Source organism: Fusarium phalaenopsidis, assembly GCF_050370095.1.
Source record: "Fusarium phalaenopsidis strain FUZ10S chromosome Unknown contig_32302, whole genome shotgun sequence".
Classification (NCBI taxonomy): Eukaryota; Fungi; Ascomycota; class Sordariomycetes; order Hypocreales; family Nectriaceae; genus Fusarium; species Fusarium phalaenopsidis.
In genome coordinates this window covers 4,021,136-4,040,447 of record NW_028145405.1, presented here as the reverse complement: position 1 = coordinate 4,040,447, position 19,312 = coordinate 4,021,136, and the positions used below count along the sequence as shown (strand labels likewise).

At 54.2% G+C, this 19,312-nt stretch overlaps 5 protein-coding genes across 5 annotated transcripts; 1 reads left to right on the top strand and 4 right to left on the bottom strand.

Annotated features, from left to right (window-relative positions):
• Nucleotides 1–197: 197 nt before the first annotated feature.
• On the bottom strand, nt 198–3,016 carry LRP88_08606 (Mechanosensitive ion channel-domain-containing protein; the record flags this gene model as incomplete). Its single annotated transcript, XM_083245109.1, has 3 exons — nt 198–1,187; nt 1,240–1,481; nt 1,534–3,016. 3 exons carry the CDS (start codon nt 3,014–3,016, stop codon nt 198–200), a joined length of 2,715 nt encoding a protein of 904 aa, XP_083099603.1.
• A 3,903-nt stretch (nt 3,017–6,919) lies between these two features.
• LRP88_08605 (uncharacterized protein) lies at nt 6,920–9,146 on the bottom strand (the record flags this gene model as incomplete). The annotated part of the gene is made up of 5 exons (XM_083245108.1): nt 6,920–6,938; nt 7,029–8,235; nt 8,381–8,892; nt 8,956–9,057; nt 9,112–9,146. 5 exons carry the CDS (start codon nt 9,144–9,146, stop codon nt 6,920–6,922), a joined length of 1,875 nt encoding a protein of 624 aa, XP_083099602.1.
• Nucleotides 9,147–12,523: 3,377 nt separating this feature from the next.
• Nucleotides 12,524–14,517, bottom strand: LRP88_08604 (ARS binding protein 2-domain-containing protein; the record flags this gene model as incomplete). The annotated part of the gene is made up of 2 exons (XM_083245107.1): nt 12,524–14,053; nt 14,101–14,517. The coding sequence occupies 2 exons, from the start codon at nt 14,515–14,517 to the stop codon at nt 12,524–12,526; spliced, it is 1,947 nt and encodes a 648-aa protein (XP_083099601.1).
• Nucleotides 14,518–15,734: 1,217 nt separating this feature from the next.
• Nucleotides 15,735–16,583, top strand: LRP88_08603 (uncharacterized protein; the record flags this gene model as incomplete). The annotated part of the gene is made up of 1 exon (XM_083245106.1): nt 15,735–16,583. One exon carries the CDS (start codon nt 15,735–15,737, stop codon nt 16,581–16,583), a length of 849 nt encoding a protein of 282 aa, XP_083099600.1.
• A 451-nt stretch (nt 16,584–17,034) lies between these two features.
• Nucleotides 17,035–18,709, bottom strand: LRP88_08602 (Sds3-like-domain-containing protein; the record flags this gene model as incomplete). The annotated part of the gene is made up of 2 exons (XM_083245105.1): nt 17,035–18,252; nt 18,311–18,709. The coding sequence occupies 2 exons, from the start codon at nt 18,707–18,709 to the stop codon at nt 17,035–17,037; spliced, it is 1,617 nt and encodes a 538-aa protein (XP_083099599.1).
• Between the last annotated feature and the right edge of the window lie 603 nt (nt 18,710–19,312).

The window sequence follows — 19,312 nt, the reverse complement described above, 5'->3', positions numbered from 1 at the left end:
AATACTTCCGCCCAATTATTTGTGCGGGTAGCCCAATCTAGGTAATAACGGGATAGTTCGCCCAATGTTTGTTTGTTTCCATGTACACCCAGTTACCAAAATCCAAAAATCCAACCGCGTAGAATAGCGACTCCACATTACCGCCCATACATTTTAATCAGCCGTGACACCTTGCATCTCCTTCACCTCCATGTCCACTAGCGCTGAGGAGCTGGGGGTGGTCCCTGAGGAGGAGGGCCTTGGGGTGGTCCTTGCTGGGACCTGGCGCCTTGCAGGGGATGCTGGACGTTGGTCTGGATGTGGCTGCTGCTGCTAGCACCTCCCAAGTATGGCTGGTATCCCTGGGAGCCCTGAGATGGACCGGCAGAGAGGTTAGAGTGGTAAGGCGTCGCGCCCATGCCGGTCTCAGCTTCCTCGTCGAAGGGGCTATGCATGCTACGAGGGCTGGGTTGCGTCATCGAAATGCTGGGCCGGGGCGCCGTCTCCAAAGACAGCTGTGGCACGCCCTCGCCAGCCTTGCGGCGGCCGCGAGTGCTCTCACGCTTGAGATCAGTGCGGAGGGTCTCGATATCCCTGGAGCGATGATGATCCTCGTTCGATCCCAGAGTGTGGTTGTCGCTGTTGTCCCAGGCACCAACGCCGGCGGCAGGGGGGCGAGAGTTGAAGTCATGCATGGCCTGCGTCTCGCTCTCCTCGCTGTGCTCTTGCTTGCTTGTAGGTACCATGCGGGCCTCATCCTTGGCCTTGCCTGCATCCGCACGGCTCTTGCTGGCAAATTCATCGGTAACGGCAACAGAGTATGAGGGGTTGGTCGGCCCACCAAGGGGCTCACCGCCACCTCCAGGACCGTTGACAGGCACCTTCTTCAGAGCGAGCGCCAGCGCACACATGAACTTGGAACGACGGCTGGCTCGCACGGAATCGTTGTGCCAGTTGGACTTGTGCGAGATGGTGACATAGAGAAGCAGCTTGTCCAGGTCGCCAACACCACCGACGCTAATGCTGAGGTTAGGCTGGAAGTCGCGAGCATTCTCGGGCTGTCGAACGAATTTCTCCATCTCGGATCGGAGCAGCTCAATGTCCTCGAAAGACGTATCAAAGGAGACGTTAACCTCGACGGTCTCATGCATGGCCTTGCTGCGAGAGATGTTTTCGATCCAGATGTTGTTGAGTTGAATGTTGGGCACCTTAATACTTGGTTAGCTTATTTGTTGCTTCTGGAGGAGTTTGACCACATACCTGAACCGTCTGCATAGTATCGAGGCGGTGGAAAACAGAGTAGAGGAGGGAGATCTTGTTGACAACCATCTTGGTACCACTGATGTCAACGCGGTCACCAACATCATACGGGTGCTTGACGAAAAGGAAAATGCAGGAACCCAGGAACTCCTGAGCCGTGACGGCGAAAATGAAAGAAAGCGAGAGCAGCGTAGTTCCCGCGGTAGTCAGAGTCGCGATGAAACTACTCTGGAAGAAAGCAACTAGGTGGACGGTCAGTATATTTCATTGTCTCCACGAATGAGATCGACTTACGGAAAATGAAGACAACAATCAGAAGCACGACGAAAAGGAGAATCTTATCGAAAGCTCGCAGAGCCTGACCGATATCCTTCATACCCTCGGCAATTGCCTTTCTCTCTGTGCCAATCTCAACAACCTTTCTGACCATCTCATCGAGGCTAATGTCGCCGTTATCGTCGCCATCGATCATGTAGAACGCCTCTTCAGCCTCATCCTTGTATGCAGGTCCGAGAACTTCCTGGAAATCCTCCAGAACGAGTGAGTTGTGGTTCTCAACGACATAGGACATCCAGATACGACGGCCCATGGCCTCAGAGCTTCGGGTCTTCTCGAGAGCTTCGAGAACAATCGAGTGAGCCGAGTTGGGGTTAAACACGCTCTTGCCAGTAATCTCGGAGGCAATGTTGCCAAAGACAGAGGTGACCTTGTCTCCAATACGACCAACTTCTCCGATGAGCTTCATAGGGGTGGCGGAACCAGCCCGCTTGTGTCCCTTCTTGCCCCGCAGCATCATCTCAATGCTATCGTTGATGATATAGTCCTCGTCGGCGAATTCTGGGCAGTGCATGGGGAAGAGAGTGCGAGAGGCATCATAGAGAAGTCCGAGAAGGTGAACCTCGCGCTTAGAGGCCTTGATACGGTTGGCAAAGGATCGCTGGTGGTAAGAAATACCAATGAGCTGGACAATGGCCTTTTCGCCGAGGAAGACAGCCGAAGAGACAAACAGGGCACCCAGAACGCGACCCATCGTCTGGCACCATGGCACAAACGTGCCGCTCCTGTCCTCGTCCCTGTACAGATTCTTGAAGGTGACGTATGAAGCCAGAGCCCAGAAGAAGAAGGAGAATGGCAGGATGAGGTTGCCGAGGACAGTCGCATACTTTCGGGTACCCTTGCTCACAACTCCGGTAAAGAACATGAAGATGGCGGGAAGAAACCAGGCGACGACCTTGGCCACCCAAAGCGAGAGCCACATGATTTCAATCCAGAGGAAGATCTTGAACAGAGGAGGGCCGGGGTTGCCATCGTTACTTCCACCCTTAAATTTGCCAACAGCAAGCCCATTCTTCTCGCCGATGGCGGACAGGACGATGAGCGGAATGGCAAGGAGCAGACCAACAGGCACAACGTAGACGAGGTATCGGGTAACAACGGAGAAGCCGATGATCTTGTTGTACAGTCGGCCCATAGCGTTCAGGGAGGTGGCCTCATCGCCAGTGTTACTACGCGAGAGCTCAGTCTCGCCATCCTTGCGCCGGCGCCCGCGATGTCCAGGGTGATGGCCCGACTTTTCGTTCTCGTGAACAGAGGCGCTGTCGAAGCTGGTAGGGTGAGGCATCTCAGCCTTTCTGTGACCGGTGTTGGCAGAGGCGTTGCTCTTGACCGGCGTGAGTTGGATGCCGTCCGTCATGTCGCGGTTGCTATTACCACCGCCGAGAGGGATGAAGCCTGAGTGTCGCGAGTTGCGAGGGGACAGAGAAGGATGGTGGTTCATGCTGGTTTATATTGGGACTCCAACCAGGGAGTCGGGGGTAGGACCGAGTTCGAGACGAGAGATATGCTTGTGGAGGTGATTCGGTGTGAGACTCGTGTGGAATTGACTTGTAGAACGTGTCGAGGGTGATGATGAAACCGATAACGTCGGGAGATGTCAGATCGGGTAGTGCTAGGGAAGATGTGAGACGGCGATGGGATATCAAATCCTCAATCGCAACAATCTGCTAGGTATAGGAGAGTTTTGGTGGGAGAGTTATCTGCTGAAGGCTTGCTCCAGGCAGATGATGCCAAACCCAAAGTTGTAGTTGTAGGATATGAGATTCAAAGGAAACAAATGCAGGTGAAAACACTACAACAATCTCATGAGATATTGTCCTCTTTTTTTTGTCCTCTTTTCCAACAAAGAACGAGGGTGATCTGCCGTCTTCTCCAGCGAAGAACAGGCAAGCAGTTGGAGGATAATGACCTGGTAGGAAACGAGAGGGAATCCAGGAAACAAAAAGAGGAAGAAGCGAGCGATCGAAAGGAGGGGAGGCCGGGGTGGGAGGACCGCGGTTTTAGGGACTGGAACGAATGCTGGTGGAGAAGAAGAAAGAAGAGAACGAGAGAGAGGGAGAGACAAGGACAAGAACAGAACGAACAGACGCAGGTTGACGAAGGAGATTTTCGGGGATCATGGATGAGGTGGAGGTTCCCTGGCGCTTTCCTTGTCGTGGTCCTGCCCCGAGGCTCGTGCTTCATGTGGGATTGTGGGATGTGGCACTGTGTAGTGGGTACCTGAATACGTAGGTACCTGCAGAGAGTGTGACTGGCTTGCCCAGTGTGTGAGTGCCTTTGAGTGCCTGTGAGCGTGAAAGGGGGTTTTCGTACATGTACAGTACGTACCGACGCCATGATGGGTCCAGCGTGGAGAAGGGGGCAATGATCCACAGTCAGCGCGTCCTCTCCAAGGTTTGAGGAGCTCCAGAACGGTTTGGGGCGGCCAGCCACCCAGCAGGTTTTTTTTTTTTCTTCTTCTAGGTGTCGGTCCTACCCTCCAGGGGCCTGACAAGAGCCCTACCAGCTGAAAGAGGATCCGCACCAGGGCCTTTTTCTTTGCTGGCTTCAGGGGCGTCCCCCCCCTCCAAATGTCAGCGCTGTCCAGTAATCTCGCGGCACTGGCAGCGTTTCCAGCGCCGGTCCCAGGGGGAGGCGCCGCCCCCCGGCAGCCACTGGCCCCTGGGCGGAACCGGCGCCAGCAGATGGAGGGTTTGTTTCACGTCTCCCGATCGGGCTTGAGGTGAGGGCGGCCGCGCGGGAGTAAACAGACGACAGATGCGTGATGCGCTTTTGTTTTGCATCCATGTGCTGATTTTTGTGCTTTCCTGCTCATCAGACGGCTAAAGCGGATGCATACAGTACACAGGGTTCGCCAAGGATGACTGAGCTGTGGCTGGCTTCATTAAATGACGGCAATGCGTGGCATCCATCTCCATGACAGCTTTGATATTGCACCACCACCAACACCAGTAGAGAGAGAGAGCATCCTTCCGTAAACTGTCAAGTCCTGACGAGAATGGAAAAAGAAACGTGGGAAAAAAACTGGGGAGGGCGGGGTGTAAACACATCTCAACACGAGGGATTCGCTCTCTGCCTCTCGATCAACCTCTGGACCTCTCGATTCATCCACATCCCGAGAGTCTGAACTCGTCTCCATCTTTTCCGGCCCTCCATCATCCCCCGTAGAGGACCCCTATCATGGAAAAGATTTGCGTCCAAGATCTAGAGGGGTTCCCTTCTCATCGGCCAACCTCTCTATGTACAGTATGAGGATGGACAGCGAGGTAGGCGCCATTCTTCGTGTCAATCACTTGTGCAACCTGGCGTCACTGTCTTTATCCTATTCGACGACATGTGAGGTCTTCCGCGAACAGAAGCACATGAGCATTTAGTCTCTTTTCTTCTCCCACCCTTTCGTGTAACGGCTAGACTCCTCTCTTGTTGTCTCGTTGAAACCACTAAGCACCACCTACATGTGAACGCGCAACCACCAAGCAGAAAACAAAAGACGAGACGAAACCAACCACTTTCTCCTCCATTCGTCAACCTCGACAAATCTAGCGTCAGCGCCACCAGGGGGACTTGACTTTTTTGTTGTGCAACCACCCACCACCCACCATCACGCCTCCAACAACTGCCGGCCCCAGCAGGACGCCTCGTTCTGATCTGATCGGGACAAGGCCCAACGTCTAAGTCAACGACGACGACGACGACGGACACGTTTCCACATGACGTTTCAAAATGGGTCCTCGGGGCGTTATTGTCTCCCGATGAAAGCAAAACAGAAAAAAAAATTGCCTTGGAAACTAAAAGAATGAAAAAAAGAGGCCCGCCGTGAGTTGCCACCACCGATGAGAAACCAAGCAATTAGCCCCTGCAGGCCTGGTTTTGGTTTGCTGTCCCAACCTCTGATGATCCCATCTCTCCTCCATGTTCACAATTTTTTTGCTAGACATGGTTTCCTACATTAGCCTTGGCAAGACGTGTCAGAGAATAACACAAAAAAAGGGTTGCGCAAGGATTGGATTGCTGGCTTGCATAGCCCCCCGTTCATCATTTCTCGCAGCCAAGATGTGGAATACCATGCGGCCATGCCGTTGACCCGTGTAGACGACATTAACTCGTCAGGACCCTGATGTTATTATTATAGTCTCATAAATTGTCAGGGCTCAAGTCAGCAGAGATCCAATGCTGTTCCTTGTCTGAAACGATTGCTCACCTCCCCTATGTAGCATTCGATGGCAGCCAAGCTCGTGGCTCGACAGCGATTGCCTTCCTTTCAACAGGGAGCTTGGGGCGGTAATTGACCGCTGATTGAAGGGTAGAGGAACGGGAAGCTCGCCCCGATAGATTGGGTCACGATCTCGCTTCAAATAACAACACCTTCTTCAACTTCAACTCTTCATTGTCGTCGTGATCAAACCACCAAGTCTCTTGTACATCCCCAGGGCGCAACAGTCTCACTGTGCGTTCTCAACTCCTCGCCGCTGAACCCCTATGTCTCTCCTTGTCCTTCCGCCCCGTCCAATCCCATCGGCCAGGACCCGAACCCAACGACCGCCGATCAACATTGCTCATCCCATCCGCCAAAAAGAATTGGATCACGCTCTCCTCCTCCTTCTCCGCCTAGACCAGAATGCAACGTGATCTGATCGATCTGATCCTTCCCCCGGAAAATGCTGGCCGTGCTGCAACAACACCCAGGTTGCAGAACCCCACGGCACGCCTCTCGTGTCGTATCGTATCGCCTTGAGCGGAACATCTTTTGTAAGTCGGTATGCGCCTACGCGCGCGGCATAAACAAAATGACGTCGAATCCCCTCGTGTTGAGACTTTGTGTGTGGGTGGTCGGTCGACCAGCAGCCCAACTTGGGAATACCGCCTTTGCCTGCCTAGTCCAGTTCTGGTCAGTAACCGCCAAACTTGGCCGGCCGCCGGTCCTGGTGTCCCGGCCTATCCTAATCTTTTGGCGACTTCGTCACGGGTGGAGAAGCCTTTCTATTGCTGGGCGTTGATCATCCATTCCATCCGTCGGCTCCGGCGCCGGTACAGCGGGCGGTTCAATGACGGAATTCCAGTCCACGTCAACCGCTTCACTTTCCGCTCTCACGACGTCACTGGCCAAGGCCGTCTATTTGGTCTTGGCAAATTGCCTATTTACCGTGAGCAAATAGTTATTATTCACTGCAGAACCGTTCATGAAACTACTGCCAACCAGGCCGTCATCATGACTTCTTCGCCCGTGACGTCACATAATTTGTCCAACTTGTCTCGATCGTAGGGGTATCTTATTGATCTCCGTTCAACAAAAAGATTGACCCTAGTCCATTCGCCTGCTCCTTTTTTCCGTTCATCCAGGGTATCATAGAGCACAAGCAATGCTTTCCAAATCAAATCATCAAACATATCCAACGCCAATACCACCGGTCTTTCGCCAAACTCATATGGTATTCTGAGCCCCAGCTGTCAGCCCAACCGTGTCTTTGAGCTCAACCTTGGCCTTGTCGTTCTCATATCCGGCATCGGTGCTATGACTGTCTTCAGGCTCGCCAACGTCGAACTGATATAGAGGTTCCAGCGTCACGTCTCGCTGGAACAAGATCCATCGTCTGATCCACCACGGGAGCGCCTTGGTCACCTGGTACTTCATGAAGACGCGGGTAGGCACCGCAAAGATGTAATCGAGCTCCTCTAGCGTCCGTTGCTTCGTTTCTGGCAGCCAGAGGAAGATCATGATGAGCGCAATAAAGTTGAAGCCCGAGTACAGACCAAAGGCCCCTATCGCGTGCAGCCTGTCGAGCATCAGGGGAAACGTGATGGACAGGACAGCCGCCCAGAATAAGCACGTTGCCACGGCCCATGACATGCCAACTTCACGATGCGATAGAGGAAACACTTCGGCCGAGTATGCATACGGCACTGGGCCCTCACCGGGTGAGTAAAAGGCCGCAAAGAGGTAAACAAACATGGCCACAAGGCCAAGATGAGCTCCGCCTGTTCCAGGAATCAGGGTGCACAGCCCAGCAGCGAGAAGCGTCCATGCCATCTGAGGAAAGGTGAACAGGAGTAGAGACCGTCGTCCAAAGGTGTCAATCGTCCAAACCGCAGGCCAGGCAAAGACAAAGTTGACGAGCCCAAAGCCCATCGAAGCCAGTAGCGCCTGGTTGTCGTTGGCCCCTGATTCCTTGAAAACGCTCGTCGAGTAAAATGCGATGATGTTGATGCCGCACATTTGCTGTGCGATCATGACGACGAACGAGGCGAGGGTGGCTCGGCGCACTCGAGGGATCGTGAACAGCTCGATGAAGCGATTTATGTAGTTGCCCTTCTTGATAAATTCGAGTTCGATCTCGAGCTGCGCATGAATGTAGTATAAGTCTCGGGCGGCCTGCACAGGGTGATTACGTAGGCGAAGCAACGACTGCAAGGCGTCTCTATACCGATTCTTCTTCATGTACCAACGCGGCGACTCGGGGCAGAAGTAGATCAATATCAACAGGGGCACGGCAGGGATGAATGCCGACCCAAGCTGATACCTCCAAGCGTTGTGGCCAATCTTGGTGACGGCCACGTTTGCGCAAGTTCCGAGAAATATGCCAAATGCTGTCCACATCTGCCAGCTCATGACAAAAGCACCTCGGATCGGGGCGGGCGAGTTTTCGGCAGCAAAGATGGGGACTATCATGACAAACGTTAGCCTTTGGACGAAAGAGGAACACACACCCCCAGCCCTGAAAGAGGATCTCCTTACCAGTTGACGCTTTGGTTCCCATCCCGATACCAAGGAGTAGACGACATGCAAACAGCTGCTTCCAATTGTTACACAGCGCGCTCCCAAGAACTGGCCAGAGACAGAAGTTGGCCGAGAAGAAGATTGTCCCCCGTCGGCCAAAACGTTGGTTTAGGGGGTCTGATAACCAGCATCCGAAGAAGGCAGTACCGATGTACGGCGCAGAGTTGACGAGGCCGACGAGGAGTTTATCGCGGATGCTGTTGGAGCCAATGTCGAATGCATACGGGAACTCGAGGTTGGCACCGTTTGAGCCCGTCTGATCCCATCCTTGCACGGCAGCGCCGATAGAGCAGGTAGCAACAGTCAGGTATAGGACGAAGGGGACGCGCCACTTGTGGAGGATCTCATTCCTAAGCGCTTCGATCTCGTCGTCGTTGAGCTTCTCGTCACCCTCAATATCTTCATAGCCAGTGGGATCCTGGGCAACGAGGGCGCCCTGTCGGATGAGATGGCGAAAGTCGTTGAGGTCCTTCCTACGGCAAAAGTCATCGACGTCGGCCATTAACCTTGCCCGGGGGATGCCCCATAAAGGGTTCTTGATCCTTTCCATCCATGTCAGTCAAGTCACTCGGGATTCGGCAGAGCCATGTCAAGGTCGGACGTACTTGGCTTCGACATTGGCATGCAGGTTGACATAGGCTTCTGAAGGACGACGGGCATGCTCAATCATGGAACTGTAAGGAAATTCGTGGGGAGTCCTTGAAAGGCTGGTAGAGGTCAGCATGGTGGTTGTCAGCCACATGTGATCGTCGGACACCTACGCTTGCACATCCTCGTCACCTTGGTTCGGCGCCATTCTGTTTCAAGCCCCCAGTGGGGTATGTCACGAAAAGAAGCACCAGGTGAGAGTTGAAGGTCCGAGGCAGAGTCCGGGGAAGGAATCTCAGAAGGGACAGAGGGGCGCGGCCCGACAGAGTTGATGAACAGAGACTGAATGGTATTTTCAAGCGCCGGTAGTAATGGTAAGAGAAAACAAGAAACAAGGTCGTAAAAATGCTTAAATATCACCCAGGCAAAGGTTGAGCGAACCAGTTCCCGGCGATGTCTCTCGGGCGATCGCCTTGCGGGGATGGAAGATCTGGAGACACACTGAGGCACAGTCAGAGCGGAGGCGGAGTCGGACAACGGCTGCGGCTGGTCTGTGTTTCGGAGAGTGCACCTTGTGTAGCCAGCGTCGGTATTACAGACGGTCAAGGGTGAGCAGGCAGGAGAAGCGGGTGTGAGAATTGGGCGCAGAGTTGAAGGAGGCGAAGTTGTGTTGTGAGACGAAGAAGTGAAGTTGAAATCGAGGCCGGGGGCGGCGGCAACTTCAGCGCCGGTCCAAGTCGGTGGCGGCTCGTCTTTCGGAGGGCATCGGGGAATATCAGCCCTCCAGCACGGTCGACATGGGGAAACCTGGTCCTCCTGGGTTGCGCTGAAGTACTGTATGTACGGTACGGCAATGTCTGATGGTGGTGAGAGCGGCGCCGACAACTTTGCGACAATGGCGATCCGGTCGGTTGCGCTTTATTTGACAGCCAGCAGGAATGGCAGAGGTCGAAAAAAGACAAGGGACCAAGGACCCTAGCAAAACAAGCACGGGAGCAGGACGATCCTGGCAGCTGGGACCTCGAGGAACCTCTTGAAGTGGTCGACGAGCAGCAGCGAGGGAGTGACAAGTGGGTTGCTTGGGCCTTTTTGTTCAAAGGCTGGCTGCTGCAGGGCTCTCAAGTCAAGAGAAGTCAGTCAACATTACCCCATGGGCCGCCGTCCCAAAGGATCCTCGTCCTTGGAGTGCAGCACCGCAGTGCAGCGCGCCAGCCATGGCCAAGGAATCCCGTCGCCCATCTCCGCATGCGAAAGCTCCCTCGGCTCCAATGGCATGCCTGTCCTTGGCCCTAAAACTGGGGACCGCCCAGGAGGTGACGGCTGGGATTGGGTTTCATGGTGCAACGCTAGACCATCATCATGGGAACAGTTTGCTTCCTGGGCCCGGGGGATCTCCCAACGGGACCAGCATCGTGATGGCCATGCTGGACTTGAAAATGGGCCCAATCCCCCATCGAGAAGCCTCTCGACCTCCTGGTCTCGTCCTTCTCTCCAACATAACCTGATCCTGTCTGGCCCGGCTCCCAAACGCACCGTCAAGATGAACGAGAGCCGAGAAACCGGGGCCCCTGTCTCGCTTCCGTCACGTCACGAACTGCCTGACAACCTTTTTGCAACGGCTCCGTTCAACGTCCCCAGATGTCTGTCATGGGAACGGTCAGACTCTGTCTTCCCCGTCGGCTGCCGTTGCCGTTGGGGAGAATGCCATTTTCACAGCGTCCGCTCGATGCGCTTGCTGTTAGTCAAGGGCCTGCAGGTCTTTGTACAGCCGCTCCAAATCTGCACCGGGCTTGTGCTCAAGTAATCTTGTTTCCAGGATGTGGCTGTCTCTGGTTCAAGACAGGAGACTCTTTTTGCCAAGACCAGAAACGCCTCAACTGGCGGCATCTCCTCCTTGTTCCCGGACGCCACCAACTTGAAACCCGTCGACACAAATACCAGAGCATGTTTTGTGAGTGGCTGCACGGTGAGTACCCTGATGTTTCTGTCGAATGTTTTTGTGGTTTCTGCAGAGGTTGTTCTTGCGTGGTGAGATATTGTGTCTGATGGATGCCGCGAAAAATGAGCATCTCTGAGCCTTGCTTGTCTCACTCACAAAGACACTGATGCTCCAGTCTTGTGCAGACGCCCTTTGTGATCATCTTGCTCGACGACATCTGTACCGTCACGCAAGACATGCCGTTGGGTCCTCGCCAATGCCATCACCCTCTTCGTCTGACCCCTTGTCTGTTGAGTGATTGGACTAATGGTCCACAACCCATCTTCTTCAAGTGATTGAATGGTCCTCGTCAATGTTTAGAGCTGCGATGAGTGTCGATCAATGTTGGCCGATTCCACCAGCAATCCACAATCGGAATCCTTCAGACATGGCGACCCACGATCGGTCTGTTGTCCCTGCATGGGTGTTTTCGTCTGGGCTGAAGATATTGGGCTCGAACTTTCCACTAGAGTCTCGCCTTTTTTGCATTGTGTCGATGGTTTCTCACGCGCCTAGGTGGCGCACCCATCAAACACCAAAGACACATCGGTCTGGGGTCAATGAACTCGGAGACGGCGCCGGGTTTCGTGGAACCGCATCACCAACCTGTCGTCCATGTTAGTGGCCTTGGCTTGGAGCCATCACCGGGCGACGACTCCGACCTCCGCGGCCTGCTTGTCTAGGCCATCTGTAGGAAAGTGACAGCACGTGATGAGAAACCTCCACGCGGGCCTTTGAATGCCCTTTCCAATGGAGCCTCGACCTTGTTCTTTCCAATTGTTCTATGAATCAACTGATGCTCAAAATGGCAAATTCCAGACTCTGTAAACATCGAGATTGTCTCCCCAGCCTCATCGTGACTTTATCTCGCGGTAGTTTTAGGGGCTTGCATAGCCTAACCCTTGGCGCAAGGCAACAGAATTTCCTCCTCCATGAGTGGACATCCCCAGGATCTGTCCCGCCTCCACCACCAACGCCCGCATAACCTCGACAGGTATCTCGCCCCGGACTCATCAGACGCTTTGCCCTTGTCTATCTTTTCTGCAGATCCAAGAGCCTTGTTTCCCCAGCTTCTCCAGGTTTTCTTCTCCAACTTTTGCTCTCCGCTTATTCGGCTGTCCAATCACGAACCCATGTTCAAACACATTCTGCTTTCTGTCTGGCGCTGACGGGAAGGGAGCACACCACTGGTCTCGGGTCCAGTACCGGTTGCGTGTTCGAATATGCAGTAGTTTCTTCTCGGAGTCGCCGTCAACACCAAGCTAGTATTATTGGCTGTCGGCCCATTTGTCTGGTAATGGATCGGTCCCTGACATCCGACAGCCCGACCAGTTCGCAACCAGTTGGAGCTCCCCTGTCAGAGTTCCATGTTATGGGAACCCAGCACCTTTGCATGTGAGGCTCATCGGACCCATGCTTAATACTTCATATACAATCAGACTCTATCTAACAGTCCGAGACCGGCCCATTGTGTACAAGTTGCAACTTATCTAACCAGCTATGCACCGAGTTGCAACCATGGAATTCACCATATACATCAAGAAGAAAAGAAACACGCAAACACACCTCCCAATGCCAAACCAAATAACCATCACACAAAACGGGTATCATACCTTCTGCGAATCCCCTTTTAGTAGATCCGCCACCCTAGTCCGCAGGTCCCAAAGCCTCTTGTCCTTCTTTTGTACCTCCCCAAGGAGACTCTCGTACTTGGCCTGCCACTCGCTCACAGACAACGTGCTGGCCGTCCCCTCGGCCGTCCCCATGGGACCATCGTCCCTGCGAGGTCCCTCTCCGATCAGGTCGAGAGGCACTGTCTGCTCCATCTGGTAGACACCCCGGACGTGGCCAAATCCATACGTCCACTCGCACGCATACCGCATCAGCCCATTTTCACGACCCATACGACAGATGCGTGTCCTCGCTGCCAGCAGGTGTGAGCCTCCGGTGACAGCAGCCAAGTTTATCAAAAAGGCCTCTGGTGATGAAGCCGCTTTGTACATCTCCTCAATGGTGCTATTCGTGATTCCCAGGGCTTCTTGCATTGAACATCCATACGACGGTCTTCCTTCTGCATCGCAGAATTCAGCTGCCAGGCAGCCATGGGTCATGTAGGCAATCACTTGGTCCACGTTGGTTCGATCCTCGGCCCTCTCAAAGTAGAACCGTGGGAGGTTCTTTGGCGCAGGCACCTCGGCCTGTGGTTTGCCTTGCCCTACAGCCTCGTTTGCCGCCTTGGTAAAGTTGGTAGGAGTGGGAGTCTGCTGCGTGGGGTCCGGAGCGGGTAGGTGATTGCTTAGTTCCCCATTGATGACTACTGCGGGTGGAGGTGTAGCAAGTCTAATGCTCCCAGGTGGTCGGTCGGGAACTTGTAGAGATATATTAGGCCGAGGAGGTCGTTCTGTCGTTGGCGGCGGTTGCGAGTACGGGGCTGCTGAAGCCGGTATTGGATATTGCGGTGCGCCATCTATAGTGGGAGCTGCGCTGCCCGGGACAGATTGGGTGTAAACTGGCGCATTGTGTTCGCCTAAAGGAGGTGTAGGAGTTGAGGATGAAAATGGAGGTAAAGATGTTTCTATCGGAGTCCGGTTCATTGGAGGTCGGCCCCGTGGCTTGACACCACCGCTGGCCACTCCTGGTCGCCAGGCTGAAGACACGTTCTTAGCGCCTCGGCGCTGCGTACCAGGTTTGGGTTTAGAAGGCGTCGCACCAGACTGCGGTTCCAGCGCGTCGTCCCAGAACGAGTTTCTCGTAGTGGGCGTGACTGCAGATTGCGGCCATCGGAATAGAGGCGTCTGCTGGACCCCTTCGGGATTGTTCCAAGGCGCGGCGCCGGGCCCTGCCGACAGGGCACTTGTCAAGCCCGTTCTCAAGTCATCAGTAGCGGATGGCGGTGCGAGAAAGGACCTTTGGGCTGGTGAAGCGACTGCTTCGTCGTCGGCTGGACGTTTCCGACCTCTTCTGGGTCGTATCTGTGGGAGGAGTGCTCTCAGAGCCATGTCGTCCTCCAGAGCCACGCCATCGCGCATAGGCTGACTGGTTGGATTGGCGTCTGCTGGTATCTTGGTCCAATAATCATTAGGTATATCCATGAGATACTCGAAAAATGCTTTAACATGCATCGAGTTCATCCATTTCTAGGCCCGGTTAGCTAACATCGGACTCCTATCTAAGTGGCTCATACCTTTAGTCGCACACCATACTGGGCAATCTTCTGAGCACTCTCCTCCTTGCTCGGGTCAGGAGGCTCAACACCAAGTCTGGTGGTGAGTTCAGTCCAGGTGCGGATCTCATTGTCGTAAAACTTGCGGACGAGCTCATAGACGGCAAAGGTGCTGAAAGTCTTGCCGCCGCTGCGTGGCGGATTGCGAAAGGCCTCGCGTAAGGTTACTGTAGGGGTCGAAGGGGGTAGACCAGGATTGCAGTAGAGCATGAAGCGGACGTAGGCATCTTCAATGGTGTCGGCGGTGACACGGCGGTCCGGTAGCTCCGGCCTCACGGGGATGTCGGGGGTCGCGACGGAACCGGGTGCCGAAGAGCCGGGTTGCTGTGACGCGGGTTGAGGCGGAGGAGGGGGAGGGGGGTTATTAGGAGAGGCCATCTTTGTGAGCTCATGTCATACTATCCTAGGCAGGCGTCCTTGCATGGCGGGTTTTGGATAGTTTCACGCGGGTATGTAAATCGAATGTGAGAGGAGAGGTAAGGCGAATTTGAGACATTGAGTGGCCGATGTTGGAGAGGAACTCGGGGCAACACGCGACGACTGCTTCTGCTTCCGGAGGGAGGATCCTACGTAGGCATTCCTGCAGACGGGACACGACGAGAACGGCCTCTCTCAGGTCATCAAATCAATTGGCAGCGCGTTGTTGATACTCGCTCAACTTGAACCTTCAAGAGTCTTTGAAGGGGCCAAGTTCGCGTTGCAAATTAGGCCGCGACAGCGTGAGCTAAAGTGGGCTAAATTTAGCAATGCGGCCGGGATGCCCGATGTTTCGGGCGCACTGTAATTTTGAGGCAGGTTTCATGTTGCTGTACAGTGCGTGTAGATGTGGTAACTGTGGTTGATCTGGTCGGATTGATTGTGTTTTGTCATGTCACTGTGATATGGAGATAATCATATAGATTCAAGGTAGCGAACTCGGCTTCAAGTACCTACCTACCTAGGCAAATAGGTAGGGAAGTAAGACTTACAACCAACAGATCCATCGTAAGCTCAAACCCGCCAAGAACCAACACCATCGGAATGCTCCACGCTCTCTACGAGCAACCCACTCTCAAGACCGGCCAAATTGAAAACCAAATTCTTTAACTTAATTGCGAATCCAATGGATGCTTTGCCGCGTCTATCCCTCGGCAGTTAAACCCACACACATGTACAGTAATCAACAGGCTTTAGTAATCCGCCAACGCCCTTCCAACTGACAAGCAACCTACCACATTGCACCCTTTCCAAATGACGTGCTCAAACGCAGACAGGCTTCATGGCCAGTCTCGGTGCAAGATGCTGAGTGCACCGCATCCTGATTTGAAATCCAATTCTCTTGATGGTGGTGTTTGGGTGTAGTGTGAAAAGTTATATAAAGGCACAATGAAGCCAGCTTCAATACACATCCATCATTCATCAATTTCAACATCAGCATCACTTACACGGCTTCAATTCATCAGCCATCTCGATCTCATCATATTCTAAGCTCATATCATTGAACCTCGGCAACTTTCTTCTCCAAGATTCGTCCCGCAGATCAGTGTCTTTCACAAGTGGCTTACGCACCTCATCACAAGCTTCAGAACCTAGCACTTCATCACAAACACCACAGCATGGCCATCTCATCCACCATCCCCCGCGGCGACGTCACCGCAACCCTCAACTTCTACCAACCCCCTTCCGACTCCTCAACGCCCTTCAACTACGTCGACCAGCCCCCCAAGGGCCAGCCCCAGCGCAACTTCTCTGACAACCCCCAACCCATCGTCATCCACGATGTTCGCGGCCGTGAGGCCGACTTTCACCTCGACCAAGACGCTTTCCAGGTCATCAGGAACGTCCCCGAGTCCAGTGAAGCCGAGTTTGTTGACGACGACTCCATCAAGGCAAACTACTATCCAGAGGTTGAGCAGCTGCTCCTTGATAACGTCCCTGGGTCAAACCGCGTCTTCATCTTCGACCACACCATCCGCCGTCAGAAGCCAGACGCTCATCGAGCTCCCGTAACCCGTGTGCACATCGATCAGACCGCAGCGGCCGTCGCCCAGCGAGTCCGCCGGTACTTCCCCGATGAGGCAGACGACCTTCTCCAGCGTCGATATCGCCTCATCAACGTCTGGCGGCCCCTGAACAAGACTCCCCTCGAAGCGTTCCCACTGGCCGTGGCGTCTTCTGCCTCGGTTCCGGACAAGGACGTTGTTCCCGTCGAGCACCGGTATCCCGATGGTTATCAAGGCTGGACTGCCGCTATCCATCACAACCCAAACCAGAAGTGGTACTACCTCAGCGGCATGACGGGAAGTGAGAGACTGCTGCTTGAGTGCTTCGACAGTGAATCTCTAAAGCCCGGGTCCAACATCGGTGGCCGTGTTCCTCACACTGCATTCCAGGATCCGAGAACCAGGACTGATGCCGAGGGTCGTGAGAGCATCGAGATCCGAGCCTTGGTATTTGGCCCCTGAAGTTGTTAGTTCCTCTTGAGCCAATGGCTCATGGTGATGTGGAAGGAATCATGACATATATCACGATGTAGCGATTTGCAGTATACGGAATTTTGTTTTAGGACATGGGCACACATGTAGTTTATGAAGGGCTTGGTATTTCTATATCTATGTACCGAGGCCATGAATTTTGAGACCTGAATGAAACCAAAACGAGACCTGATATCCGATGTGTGCTTGACCGAGAGCCTTGCCCTTGTTCGAGTCCCCTGACTAAAAGACGTCCCTGTTACCAATCCGAAAAACATGTCAAAAAAGAAAACCAAGTAAATGCATCAAACTCATCCTGGATGATTGATCGTTCCTGCCCCGAACGTAATGACGGGTCCAGTCAATGCTGCAACACCTATGCGCCGCGCTCACAATGCTGTAAAAATGACAAGGTCCTTAGACTACGCATCGCAGCCCAGGCTTAGTTCTTGCGTCCCTTGCCGCGGGTGCTGCTGCTCCCCTGTCGGCTCATGGCAACACCTCCGGCGCTGCTCTGACGACTCATTGGTGCGGCGGCGCTTGATAGAGCGGCAACGGCGCCGATGTGCGCGGGGCTCGGCTGGTCACGGAGGCTGCTGACGGTTGGCAGGCCCAGGGCATCCCGGACGTGCTCCGGATCCTCTCGGGAGGCGCCGGTGAATGCGACGTAGCGGCCTTCCTGATAAGGAGTCGAAACGGCCTCGAGAACCCTTCGCAGACCACCCTTGACGTCAAGGTGAGCGCCAGGCTTGTGAGAAGCATCGTACTGCTTGAAGTATCCCATGACGGAGAGATCGGATTGGATGTCGTCGTTGGACAGAGGAACAGGGAAGTTCTGGTCGGCGGAACGGGGGTATGGCTTCAGGTACTGCGAAGGGACGAAAGGCGGCATCTTGGGCGGCTCCTGTGCGTGAACGAGATCCAAGTTGCCAATACCCTCGTAGTTGACAACACCCTCGATACCAAGGATCTTTTCATCAATAAAGTTGTGGTTGGCGCCACGCCCGCTTCGGGTGGCGTGTGAGACAGAGCGCTCCATAGCAGGGGCCGCAGGCGCAAGATCATCATGGTCGCCATTGGCATCGCCATGGCCAGAGTCACTGTCATCGGGCGAGCCGTTGCCGTTGACCCGATTGCGGAGAATGTATTGATGAGCAGCAACAGCAGCAGTGTTGTAGTTGAGAGACAGCTCCTTGTCAGTAAAGAGCTTGTCGATGCTGTAAACGGGGCCGTTCTGTTTGGCGGCGGCGCGAGCCTTCTCAGACTGCCAGAGAGGTGTGGTGTTGTTGGGGTCGAGGGCGCGTCGGATAGGAGCAGGCGAACCGTCGTCATCACCACCGTTTCGCTTCCGCTTCTTGGAGTCGGAGTACATGTGCAGGTCGTCGGCATCCTTGCGCAGACGCGTGGCTCGCTTGCCATGGGTGCCGCCGGGGCTCGAAGGATTCGTAAGGCTGAACTGATTCGGGTTCAGGAGCAGAGCGTTGGAGTCGTTAATCTCCAAAACTTCCTTCTCCCTGTTCAATCGGTTCTTCTTATGGGTCAGGGTGTTGATGAGGCGATCGCGGAGGGTATTGGCCAGCGCCTCATGTTCGCGCTTGGCGGTTTCGACCTTGTATGCGTAGGTGTTCTTGTACTCTTGCAACCTTCGTTCGTAGTCGTTCTGGTAGCGCATCCTGTTAGCAGCGGGATCGGCCAAGCGCCTGGCAGTGCCATCTCACCTTGGACAGCGCCAATTGAAAGTCGCGAATTTCAACTAGATCCTCGATCTCGCCGATGTAATCGGAGAAGCGGACTCCAGCCATGTCGAGAAGAGGTCGTGCATCTTCGGCGTTGACATCAGGGCCTTGGGTCTCGGCGTATTCTCTCTGGATCTCGGCGATGACCTCGAGCACTCTAGGATCGTAAGGGTCGAAGCGCTGAACCAGAGTCATGTCAAGCTGGATTTTTTGGAGTTGATCACGAAGAGTCAAGTCTCTTGTACGTGAAAACTTTTCAGTAAGTGTCATGAGGCGCTCTATGAGAGCAAGTCGCTTGCGGTCTCGTTTCGACTGGGAGGCTGAAGGAGGATCAGCTCTGCCGCTGAGGCCGCTGGGGACCACTGCGTCGTTCGCAGCCATTTTAACAAGCAAGCCAGCACGTCAATATGGTATAGACGAGTGTAGAGGTCGTATCGCGATCGTTGGAAGAGAGATACGAGCTGTGGTAAGAGGAAGCTGGTGTTGTCGTAGTGTGCTTGAAAGTGGGAAAGGCTGGGGGGAATCCAAGGGTGTGGGATTTTGCCGACTTGGAGAAACAGAAGAGGAAATGATGTAAAGGGTAATTTACAAGACAGACGGAACAGGGCTCAGATTCTCATAGAGTTCGATCCCAATACGGTATTAAACCGATAAGAGGAGATCAAGAGCAATGAGAGCAAGGCAGGTAAACGGAACGTGAGGATTGAGCGGCTCGTCTGGTATTGTTCATGCTCAAGAGTGGCAGCAACACCAACAGCACCAGTACCAGCATGACCTCGCTGGGGCCGCCCGTCCAGTGTCCGCTCACCGCCTTCCGAAAGCGGATAATTGGCAGATAGCGCCCGGTCCCGATTTCTCAGATGGTATCATCCGGGCCGGCGCGTGATTGGCTCAAACTCCTGAGCCCGCTGAAACGGGCAGCTAAGAATAGAGCAGTGTCGCACTGTGACTTACACGGAGCTCACTTGCATCGCAAATTCACCT